Source organism: Canis lupus, chromosome 30 (assembly GCF_011100685.1).
Source record: "Canis lupus familiaris isolate Mischka breed German Shepherd chromosome 30, alternate assembly UU_Cfam_GSD_1.0, whole genome shotgun sequence".
Lineage (NCBI taxonomy): Eukaryota > Metazoa > Chordata > Mammalia > Carnivora > Canidae > Canis > Canis lupus.
Genome location: NC_049251.1, coordinates 39,692,393 through 39,704,881, shown reverse-complemented (window position 1 = coordinate 39,704,881; position 12,489 = coordinate 39,692,393). Strand labels below are relative to the sequence as shown.

Sequence of the window (12,489 nt, the reverse complement as noted above, 5' to 3'; positions counted from 1 at the left end):
AAGTAAATGCCTAAGAGTCTGCATCTGGAGATGTTCCCCGCAGCAAGGCCGGATTCAATCTGTACACCAGTGAAGCGTGATACTAACGGGTCCACGCGGCTGGCAGAAATGTCGCAATTCTACGATCCGATAGAGAACCTGCTACACAGTGAAGAAGGAAACAAGACCTCGTAGAACAGAATTCATACACTGGCAAGAAGCAAAACCAAATACCACACCAAATCTGATTTTATAAATGTAAATACAAGGATACACATCATTGCTAAACTTGCCTACTGGGTACTTTTTTCTTTATCGATGTCTGTCTTTATAGATTTGCATTTCTTAAAGCACCATTACTTTTGTTTCTAAAAAAGGGGGAGGACACAATTTTAAAAGAGTAAGACAAGGACAGGATGAGCGGCAAAGACATCCCCGAGGTAATGAGAACGGCTGGTGCCAGGGACCAAGGCACCAGGGGTACGACAAGAGCCTGGAGCACCTTCTTAAGTCAGAAATCACAAAAGTGTTCAACAAAAATGTCAGGACATGGAAACAACCTAAAGGGGCAACCGCTGGCCAAACCTGGAACTTTATGAGAACCAAAAAGCAAAAAACACAAAAGGACAATAACGAACTCTAGACCACTGGAAAAAAATGGGAACCCATCAGTCCATAATGAACATAAACAGTAACTGGAGGAGAAGGGAGGGAGGAGACTGGGAAGCCGGCAGGGAAGGGGCGCCAGAACGGAAACGGTGCTTTACGGCCCTCACAGTAAAGACGAAATCTAGAACAATCATCCTAAGGAAGGTTCAGCCAGGCCAGAATCACCAGTATTTGCTAAACCCCAGGGGAAGTTTGGTGGGGAACAGGATATGTGAACATTCAGTCGTGAAGTAGTAGGTCTCCAGAAATCACGGGACTTGGAAGGGATGAAACAGAAACCACCTTAACCAAGTACTTACCCAGTGTGCCAAACCCGCCTTCCTCTCCTTCCTGGCCACACTGGGACGCGTCTCTTTGGCCCGCTGGGCAGCAGGGGCCACGGAGAGGATGGCCGGGCTGAGAGGACACTTAGCGTTTCCGCCTGGCGTGGGGGCCAGTCCTCTGCTCTCCTGGCTACTGAGCCAGGTGGGCACCTCCAGGGGTTTATCCCGTCACAGGGCAGGCAGCGTGCTCCTGCCAGAGCCCGACCCTCAGACTGGCAGGGCCCTGCTCTGAGTTCCTCAGTTCCTGTCCTCTCTTCCTTGACCTTCAGGCTGGGAGCTGTTTTACTACTAAGCTGCTTTAGGGTCTTTTATTTATGTTATTAATGAGAGACACTGGAAGAGAGGCAGAGACGTAGAGGGAGAAGCAGGACCCTCGCAGGGAGCCCTGATGCGGGACTCGATCCTGGGACCTGAGCCACCCAGGTGTCCCAGGGTCTTTTTTTTTTTTTAAACCCCCTTTTGGTAGTTAATCTTTACCACAGTTAGCAACTGTTTCCATCATTTCCTGTTTATATTTCCCCCTTCAGTGGACCCTGAACGATACACAGATGATCAAAATGAACATCATCATTTTGGGGCAGATGACATTGTGGTTACAACCTGAGAGGACACACGACACGGATAGTGCTCCCGCCACTTAGAACACAAAACCTAATCTCATCAAGAGGGAGCATCCAATAAACCCAAAATGAGTAACAGCATTTAAAAGAAGGGACTGTATTTTTCCAAAATGTCAATGTCATAGGTGACAAAGCTATGGCAACATTCCAGATTAAAGGAGACCAAAGACAGGACAACTAACACCTGGTCCTTGACTGGATCTGGAACTGGAGGGGAAATGGTATAAAGGACGTTGTGAGGTCAACTGAAACATGAGGGGTAAGTTTAAGTATTGTGTCAGTATTCAACGTGCTCAATTACAACATCCTTATTCTTAGGGAATAACCCACCGATGTATTTAAAAGCCATGATATGGGCACCTGGGATTGGGATCTGTGCTTTGTAGGATATATTGGACTGAAAAGCACCTGTGGTTTTCTGGATCCCAAGGCCTTTAGACTTTGGCAACTGATATAATTAAAACACATGTAAATCATGAAGAACTGCAGATAGCACCAACATTTAAAACATTACACCGCTGTTTGGGAACTGAAATGTCCCCAAATAATTAAAAAGTACATGTTCAGGGGTGATACAGAGTTTATTGAATTAGATTTTTCTATTTACAACTGAGATCACATCTACATACTACTTTGCTAGTCTACATGGGTACATTAACGCTAACGAGTTTAGACTTACGATGAATGGGCTCAATCATACAAAAACACACACACACTAATTGTTTTAAAACAGTAGTGCATACATTATACTCCTCCTATAAAGCCAGCTTTGATTAAAAACTGCTAGTTTCAAAGATCAGTCTGATTTTGAAGATGAACCAAGAGACACACTGTATGATTCTAAAATCTATTTTAGCAATTTTATACAGTTGCTATCTTACTGAACTACAGTATATGTTTTTTTTTAAAAGGACACTGACGAGGGGCACCGTCTGGTGTTAACTTTCACTGCAGCTGGTTTCCTCCCTCTCCCCCCAAGCACCTTTGGCCCAGAGTTCTCCACCATGCAGACTGGAAGGGCCCAGAGATACTCCGGCAGTAGCCCCGTTACTGCAGGGACCTAATAGAAGCAGGCCTAGGCCCTCTTTTGATTCTCCCACACTATGCAACCTGCAAATGGTTCTGAAATTAGAACATAAACTGCCATACTTAAGAACTTAGGAACACGGAGAGTCAGCTAGAACAGAGGAAAAGGAACTCCTAGGTGGGCAGGGAAGTAGGTGGGCACATGAAGAGCCAAGCTGCTTTGTCCAACACCCGTGTGCTTTAACTAGATGAACTCAGGCCGCCAATAGAGCAGACCTGCTCAATTCACCTTCCAAATCAGAACACGACTAAAAAGCTGAGGCTTGCGTCTTCTCCTATGCGTACGTTCCACCGGTGATGAGGAGCTCATAAGCAGGATCTCTACTCCTTCTGCACAGTACGATGCATGCACATAACATGCCCAGCAGCTGTGGGAAGAAAACAACAGGGGGAAAAAGGAGGCTGAAGACCCTCTCAGGGCTCGGTGTACATTTCGTGGTTGGCAACGGAGCTGCTTCCAAGTTCAGCGATCTCTAAACATCAAAAAAGCAGTGACGACAGGAACAGAAGCAATTTCTAATATGTACATTATCTTTTCAGAAACCAACTTTTAGTTTCCCTGCCTCACACCTAAGAACAATATGTGAAGAGCAGAATCACAAGGCTCTCCTCCTGCCATCCCCATTCTCAATCCCGTTCTCAATCGACAGCGCTCTAAAAAAAAGAGCTTTCTGCAATGATGGAAACATTCTGTATCTGAGCTTACAGACTTGGTAGTCACTAGCTACATGGGGCTACTGAGCACCATGAAATGTAGCTAGTGCAACTGAGGAATTATGTTTTTAATTTTATTTAAATTAATTGGGACACACGTGACTGGCCAGTGGCTACCGTCCGTTCAGCAAGGGTCTAGGGAGTGGAACGACGAAGACTACATGTATTAAGGAAACTTACTGGTGGTCTTTTCAGGCATCTGGACCTGGGGACACAGGCTTTATTAACAATCCACAAAATACAGTAAATAAACAGCCCAAAAGCCCTATGGTGGAAAACTAATCTTGATGCCAAGAAATTGGTTTGAAGGTTTTTATTTCTTTCATAATTATTTACTATTTTTGAAATCCAGATTTGGCTCTGTGGTATTACAGACACATTACTTTTTAAAGGTCACTCTTCTTTCATTATTTTATTTTAATAAGCCCTAATCCTTCTGTGGCAGCAAACTGGAATTGTAATAAAGTCATGCGATGTTATTTTGAATAAGCAAGAGGATTAAACTGGATTAAGGAGAAAATGATTCTAGGATTTTTGATCTGACTTCTTACAAAATATAAATAGTAACCAAAGAGCTAAATAAGAGTAAGTTAATTGCCGTTCTAACTTTTCACAGGCAGCGAAAGGTCTCAGTTTCTGTGCACATGGGGTCAATCAATTTCAACAAAATGTGCCGGATCCATAATCATCGAGCTCTCAGCTCTCTCAGTCTGAAGTGGAGGGTAACTAATGAGACACAACACAGAGATAAGGATGCCCTCAATCTGAAGTCTCCGTGGTACAGAAGTCACACACTCCAATTTCTGCCCTTAATTAGCCCATATTCTACCCATTGATATATGTACTTGCTGCTGACATTCATGCTTGCTGGTTTCATTGTATCAATATCTGCTGAGCACAGTAATAGCATAAAGCACCTTGAGACATTTTAAAAGTGGAAATTGTTAAAATTTAGTAAATATCTTTAGCCAGTTCTAGACATGTTTACTATCTAATTCCGAAAGAAATACATTTCCATTCACTACATCATCAAAACATTCTCAGAATAGCTATAAAATCAAACACAATTATGTTCCCAAGCAATGTTAAATTGAGCAATAAAAATGCTAAGCTCAGAAATTACTGATTTTCTGGGGGGGGGGGGGGGGAACCTCTTTCCCATTCCACTTCCCTCACATTCCTTTCAGTTGGTTAACTTCTATTGAAGGAGCCAGCATTCTCAAATGGGGTCTGAAATAAGCATCATTTCTTTTCCTGACTTTTATTTCAATGATGTCAACTTGTACTGATTTTAAAACAACTAAATAAGCTTGATAAAACCCTACTCATGCTTCAGAATGAGTCTGTTTACAAGCATTAAGCTCTACACATTAACTTCTTAGAGTCCAAACCTTATCACTAGTACAGTACTACAGGTCTGCTTCCAAAGCTCTGCTATACTGAAATTTCACTGATTACTAAAATTTTCCAACAATTGGAAATATCTTAGCTCCAGAGTTATTTCTTGCAATAAAAATTTTCCCTGCAATACTCAAGTCATGAGAACTAATCTGCACTTAGTCTAAATAGAACAGCAAGCAACTGGGATCCCTGGGTGGCGCAGCGGTTTGGCGCCTGCCTTTGGCCCAGGGCGCGATCCTGGAGACCCGGGATCGAATCCCATGTCGGGCTCCCGGTGCATGGAGCCTGCTTCTCCCTCTGCCTGCGTCTCTGCCTCTCTCTCTTTCTCTCTCTGTGACTATCATAAATAAATAAAAATTAAAAAAAAAAAAAGAACAGCAAGCAACTACAAAAAATAATTGCTAAATAGAGAGGCAAATGGTGACTTAAAAAACTGCCAAGGATTAAAATGCTCTAGAATATACTACGTAGGGGGTATTATGGGAAAAGAGGTATTGTTATACAGGGTTTTGGAACCGCAAACTGGAAACACTGTTTTCTGAGAAAAATGTGGAAGTACCTATCAAAAAGCCACTTATACAATGGACTCAACTTTGTAGCTACCAAGTTTTGCTATAGACTTTGCACATGCATACAGAGGACATCTGCTACTTGCATTTCTGTAATAGCAAGACTTATATAAGTGCCCATTAATGTAGATTAAATTATAAAGTATGCCCCCCCCCCCAATGGAACACTATGCAGCCATAGTAAGACATAAGGAGGAACCAAAGGTTACATACCATAAGGTTCCATTTATATAATACATTGAAATGACAAACTTAGAAATGGAGAACAGATTAGTGGTTGCTAGGGTATGGGAGGAGGCGGCACAGGATGGAGGTGGATGCAGTTAGTAACAAAAGGGTACTAAGTGGAATCCTTACGGCGTTAAAATTGTTCAGTATCTTGACTGTGGTGGTGGATACAGGAACCTACCAGGTCATAAAACTATACAGAACCAAATACAAACAGAAATGAAAAATCTGCATAAAATTGGTGGATTGTATCAGTGCCAATACCCTGGTTGTGATACACTATAGTTTTGCAAAATATTACCGGCTGAGGGAAACTGGACAAAGCATACAAGGACTCTGATGGTATTACTTCTTAAACTGCAGGTGAACTGGGGTGCCTAGCTGGCTCAGCTGGTGGAATGTGCTACTCTTCTCCTTGGGGTCATGAATTTGCATCTCATGTTGGAGGCAGAGTTTACTTAATAAAAAAAAAAATGCATGTGAATATACAATTAACTCAATCTTTTAAAAAAGCAAGGTAGAAAATTACATACCATAAGCTTTCATTTACATAAAAAATATTTACCTGCCACCTAAACAAAACTACTTCTGGAAGGATATACAGAAACCTGGTAACAGTGGTTGCTACTTGAAGGGATATGGAATGGGACTCAAGAACTAGCATAGACTGACAGGGAGACTTACATTTCACTAAATTTATATCATCTGAAAAAAATTATATCAAGTGGGTAAAACCTATAAAAAGTTAACAATTAAGATTAATTTCCTCGGGCAGCCCTGGTGGCGCAGTGGTTTAGCACCACCTGCAGCCCAGGACGTGATCCTGGAGACCTGGAATCGAGTCCCACCGTCAGGCTCCCTGCATGGAGCCTGCTTCTCCCTCTGCCTGTGTCTCTGTCTGTCTGTCTCTCTCTATGAATAAATAAATAAAAGATTTAAAAATTAAAAAGATTAATTTCCTCTAAATTAAAAACAAAACAAAACAAAACCAAACCTAGCCATTCAAGAATTAGCTTCCCAAGCTTTGGTTTAAATTTTTAATGAAAAATTACTTGAAATATTTCTTTAAATGTATGTCAGAATCAACCCACTAGATTTTAACTATCTGGGGGCTCAATCTAAAGTGTTACTTATGTATTTTAACTCATTTTAATGAATAACTGGCAATCAAGAAACAGCAGGAAGAAAACAGCGGGCTCAACCTCTTTCACACTTGAGCGACCAGAAAAAAAGCAGCCTGGCCCTGAGAAACAATCCTCTGTGACAGTTTGCTCTTGATCACTCCATCTTGAGGACACGCCAACTTCATGAGACTCCAAAGACAATTCCCATTTCCCCCTACTTTGCAGAAAGCCTTACTCACAGCAGATACTTAAGAGATTGCCAAATCAAAACCTACATTTTTACCATTATGACCAGATCTTTTAGATATAAAATTCCTAATTGATCATTTCTTAATTTAAGAGGCTGGCTATGCTCAAAGAAGTCAAAAATCTTGCTGATTTTAAAAAGCTAACAAGGAGTGCCTGGCTGGCTCATTTGGTGGAGCATGAGACTTGATACTGAGGTTGTAGGACAGAGGCCCATGTTGGGTGTGGAGATTACCTAAAACAAAATAAGGAGTGTAGCAAAATTTTAAAAATCTTTCTCTTATATTAAAAAATGCTGTTGCAGAATGCCTGGGTGGCTCAGTGGTTGAGCGTCATGTCGGGATCCCAGGATCCTGGGATTGAGTTCCCCATCGGGATCCCCACAGGGAACCTGCTTCTCCCCCTGTCTATGTCTGTCTCTCATGAATAAATAAATATAATCTTAAAAAAAGAAAAAAACTGTTTTAAGAATTAACTAGTATTTTTCAGGATTTTCTTCATTATTTTGGTCCTACTCAAGCCTAGATCATTTAACTAGACTAGCACAAGGGTCAACAAATGTTTTCTTAAAGGGAAAACAGTAAATATTTTAGGCTTTGTGAACCAACAGACAAAATCAGTCTCTGTCACACAACTCTGCCACTATAACACAAAAGCAGTCACAGATGATATTAAAGGAGTGTGGCTAACACAGTAAGAGGCAGTGGAATAGCTTTGGCCCAAAGGGCCTACAGATTGTTAACGTGTGAACTAGAGCCTTCTATTGGTAAATTAAGTTTATGAGAAAATTTCTTCCTAAACTCACTGTATGCCTTGGAACTTGAACAAAATGTAATGTAACAGTACCACAAATCACACTCAAATTAAAAAAAGACCATGGTTCAAACAGTTACACCACCAAACAGATACACCACCACCAAAAGTCATCTTTCAACCATTATTATTTTTTTTTAAGTTTTTTTTTATTTAAGAAATCTCTATACCCAACATGGGGCTCAAACACACAACTCCCAAGACTAAGAGTCGCATGCTCTTCTGACTGAGCCAGACGGGCGCCCTGAGCATTATTTAAAACCAGCTATTAGAGCTTCCTCACTTTAGAACCTGGAGGAAAGTACCAATGATATTTCAATGCAATTACACTGTGTATTTTCTTAAGCTGAAGTGGCAATTAACTGTCAGGTTTCATAGCAGAATTGAGGAATTTAATCTTTTGAGAACCTTAATTCTTCACTTTGTAATTGGAGGCAGAGTACAATGGGCCAGGATTCAAGCTTCACTGATGGTCATTAGTCATACTATCCTTGCTCCACACCCCACCCCCTCCTCATTTTCATGGCCTTTAAAACAAGGGAAACAAGGACAACAGACTCTCCAAGTGTCCTTTAGCTCTAACTTTCTCTATCAGGATGGGCATACAAGCACTAGAGATCACTGATGCTTGTGTTGTTTTTGCCTTTGCTCAGCTTTTCCACACCTAGGGCATCAATTTAAATCAGATTTTGAGTATCAAAAGTTCAGAACATTTACAGGTACTCTTTAAAAAAAATGTTAGGGAAATTCTTTCATTATTACAAATGTATGTTTTTTCCCCTTAAAACCAAAGTTTTCAAATTTTCAAAGCCACTAGGTTTTAAGTCTGTGAAAGCTCTGAATCTTTGACTTAGTTTTGCTAAACTGAACACGTCAAATCTTTATCAGCCATTACCTAAATCAGGGTGATTTAAGCATAAAATGCATACGAGAAGGCATACTTAAGAGAATAATTAAAATATTTATTAGCCCCCCCCCCACACTGAAAATATATTTAATGAAGCAATATCTGCCTGGTTAATGAGCGTAACTAGATGAAGGACATAGCTAAAGTAATGATTTTCATCAGTCTTCTTTATACATGCTGTGTATTTCATGATCATAAGCACCTTACAGTTTCAAAGCTTTTTTGCTGCATGCTAGTATGTGATTTATTAACACAAATAAAATCATTAAGAATGCACATACCACAATTTCACCTTGGAAAAGAGACCTTCTTCATGTTTCATTATTTTTAGCTACATGAATATATTTGCAGAGACAATCAAGATATGAAACGATATGAAATACATGCCTGCTGGTCATCATACTACTGCTATGCTGAGCCACAAAGTAAATGCTTAGAAGGGCAGAGACCACAGCAAATAAAGAGCTAGGCTTTTTAATGAATCATTTCAGGGCTGTTTGAATACCAGCAAAGTCAACAATCACCTCTTTGCCATTTTGAAAGGCATTTCCTATTAAATAGACTAGCTTTTGTTCAAATATACAGAGAGTAGGCAATACAAGCAACTTACACTTAAACTAGCAATTATATTGGTTTTTATCTAACACTTAAAAGCTACTTACACTTTTTTTTTTTTTAATTTTTATTTATTTATGATAGTCACAGAGAGAGAGAGAGAGAGGCAGAGACACAGGCAGAGGGGAGAAGCAGGCTCCATGCACCGGGAGCCCGATGTGGGATTCGATCCCGGGTCTCCAGGATCGCGCCCTGGGCCAAAGGCAGGCGCTAAACCGCTGCGCCACCCAGGGATCCCTACTTACACTTTCTTAAAATAGGTTCTCTAGGCCTGAAGCATATTTCAAGAACCACCAAAAGAACACTCTGAGAACTAGATCTGATGCAAAGGCTTCTCAATCATTTCAAACGATTGGCTATTCTGAGTTTAAGATAATCCCTAAGATATATTGTATATGCCTGAGAAACTAGCACTGTAGGCAGTTGTACTGAGCGAAAAAATAGTTATTTTTTCTTATTCTTATTTTCAGGTGAGGGATAAGGATGAGGGTGCGTGAGTGGGATATGGTGGGAGAGGGAAGGAGGAGTAGGTAAAGTGAGAAGTAATTAAACAGTCACCAGCTACTCTGCACATGCCATTACTAGATGGGAAAAAGACTGTTTTCACCTGGTAGGAGTTGGGAAAACAAGTCCCCTCAGCTACCAATAATGGCATGGTTCACCTGCAGATGTGCCAAGTGATTCCTTGATAGCTGTCAGTCTGGAAAAACTAAGTCCACAAATACAGAAGAGATCAGAACCTCGGTCTTCACTCGATCTTTTCTGTAAAGCAATGAAACTGCTCTTAATCAGTTTAAGAACCTAGTGTTGTAGGATCAGTTCCTGATTAACATATATGGACATATAAAACCCTTGAGGACAGAAAAATGAGAACCAGAAGAAAGAGTACAAGAAGACTGAAATAAAGCTTTCCATTTCCAAAGTGAAATAAAGCAGTACAATTTTTAAAATTTTGAGAGCTTCTATTAAAATACCTCCCAAGAATACACTAGGACAACAGTATGTATTTTGAACTCACTAATCAAGAAAATAGAGCAGAGTTCCCTCAAATACAGATCTGTGGTTTCTTGGAACCATCTTGGGTCTAGGTCTAGAGACGGGAAATGACAGGTGTTGGTAACTGGTGGCTGGTTCTCAATCACTTACAAATTATCCATCTATATACACAAAGTTTTAAGCGTACTTAATGATGAAAACCATGCACAGCTGACATCAGTGAATCAGCAGACTCTGATGACAACTCCTTGGTTAGCTGCGCTTACCTGAATAGCTGCAAATGCCAGCGCTGCCCAGATAACATGCATCATGATTTCCTGTAGCTTCTTTACAACTAGAGCCTCACATCCCTGAAACACAGTTATTCTCATTAGAAGTCATTTAAAGTGAAAGCTGCAAGGTCAAGTATTACTGCTCAGTGGCAGAAATGAAAATAACAAACACTTACAGAGGGAAAGACAATACATTTAAAAAGAATTTACAACAACCTAAAGAGCATTAAAGACAGGTCAAAGAGTATAGAAAAGAAGATCTAGGTAAAGACAAATCACAGAGAAAAACAGGTTACCAAGCTAGAGTCAAGTCTTGGCCAAGAAATCACACTTACCTCGGCATAGAGGTTGGAGGGGTGGGCCAGGCTGCCATTACAGCTGCTGGCGGTCTCTCTGCAGCAGCTAAGAGGGACACTCTGGTTTTTGGTTTCTTTGAACCAGTCTGTATTTTCCCAGTCTGAATAGTTGTGAATTCCACAACAATGCAGCTAGCGGGGAAGAAAAGAGAAATATCAGTCCTCATAAGACACATATTCCTGTGTGGAACTTTAGAGTTCTGCGCACTGCAGAGCTTTCAGCTACTCTAGACCAGTGAGGTCCAATAAAACTTTCTGCAATGACAGAAATGTTCTGTGTCTGCATATTCAACATATTAGCCACTAGCCACCTGAGGCTACTGAACACTTACAATGTGGCTGGGATGACTAAGGAATTGAATTAAAAAAAATTTTTTTTTAATTTTAAATTCTGACTTAGCAACATATGACAAGTAATTTTAGAATCTCCACATGAAAAGCACATTACCCACAAGGGGTAATTTATAGCTAAGAAAAATCTTCATATCTTACATGGTAAATACCTGGTTCTGAGTTAAATAATATTTCCAATGACAACGTGCTTCAAATACTTTCTCTGAAATGTCTGAGATTTGCTTTAATGTAATCAAGCAAAAGATACATGGGGTAAAGGGTGAAATATGATTGACAAAAAATTGTCAATTTGGGGGTAGTTTATGGGTACTATACTATTCTCTCTACCTTCATGTATTTCAAATTGTCCTTTTTTCTTTTTCTTTTCTTTTCTTTTTTTTTTTTTTTTATAGTTTTGTCTGTTATCTTTTCTGGTCTTCGCTTTCTAAAGGTAAATGAAAAAAACCTCTTATCTCCTCTGAAGTCCCTCAAGGCTCCCACCTTTCCCTGTGATCATACCTGTCTTTCATGATCACCTTACTCACTAATTATTTGGTAAAAAGTCAAATGCTTCTTATCTGGCTTTGATTAGGTGACAATGGAAAAAAATTTTCAAGTGTGAAGGTAAAAATATTAGACATCATGAAGATAACCATGGCTATGAGAATAGATGTCTAATTTATCTAGTAACAGCAGCTAGTTTAAGGTGGACCCAACAGTAATTGGCTCTCAAAAACAAATCCGCCTCAAGAGAGCTCACCTGTCTCTGTACATAATCAATAGCCCGGCTAGCAGCATCAGGGTTCGTTCCATTGTAGGTCTTATACACTTTCTGAATGCTGCGATCGACCTCATTTTCCACCTGAATCAAAACAAAGAATTTGGTTCCTTAAAAATACTGGTATAATTAATATTTGTCAAGACTTCAGCTAAAATACCCTAAGTCACATGTATGGCAAGTTGGCAGACATCTCTGTGAACCCTTCCTACCTCTATGGAGATTCAACTGAAAATTCAGACAGATTAAAAGCATTCAAACAAGACTGTGTGCAAGATGGAAGATTAACAACCTATTTAAGAGGGAGAACGCAGCTGAACCCTGAGACACATATCCTAAATTATAAATGAACTGCCTTCCGTTTCTTTCTTTTTTTTTTTTAATTTTTATTTATTTATGATAGTCAGAGAGAGAGAGAGAGGCAGAGACACAGGCAGAGGGAGAAGCAGGCTCCATGCGC

The 12,489-nt window shown here is 40.1% G+C and overlaps 1 protein-coding gene across 1 annotated transcript in view; it reads right to left on the bottom strand.

The window, feature by feature from the left end:
* Positions 1-2,153: 2,153 nt before the first annotated feature.
* Positions 2,154-12,489, bottom strand: part of TSPAN3 (tetraspanin 3) — a 28,459-nt gene continuing 18,123 nt past the window's right edge. Inside the window, exons 4-7 of the mRNA XM_038581059.1 lie at positions 12,012-12,113; positions 10,898-11,050; positions 10,557-10,640; positions 2,154-3,045 (exon numbers count right to left, since the gene is read on the bottom strand). Of these exons, the coding sequence (XP_038436987.1) occupies positions 2,953-3,045; positions 10,557-10,640; positions 10,898-11,050; positions 12,012-12,113 (432 nt within the window). The 3' untranslated portion in view covers positions 2,154-2,952. The remainder of the gene's footprint in view (positions 3,046-10,556; positions 10,641-10,897; positions 11,051-12,011; positions 12,114-12,489) is intronic.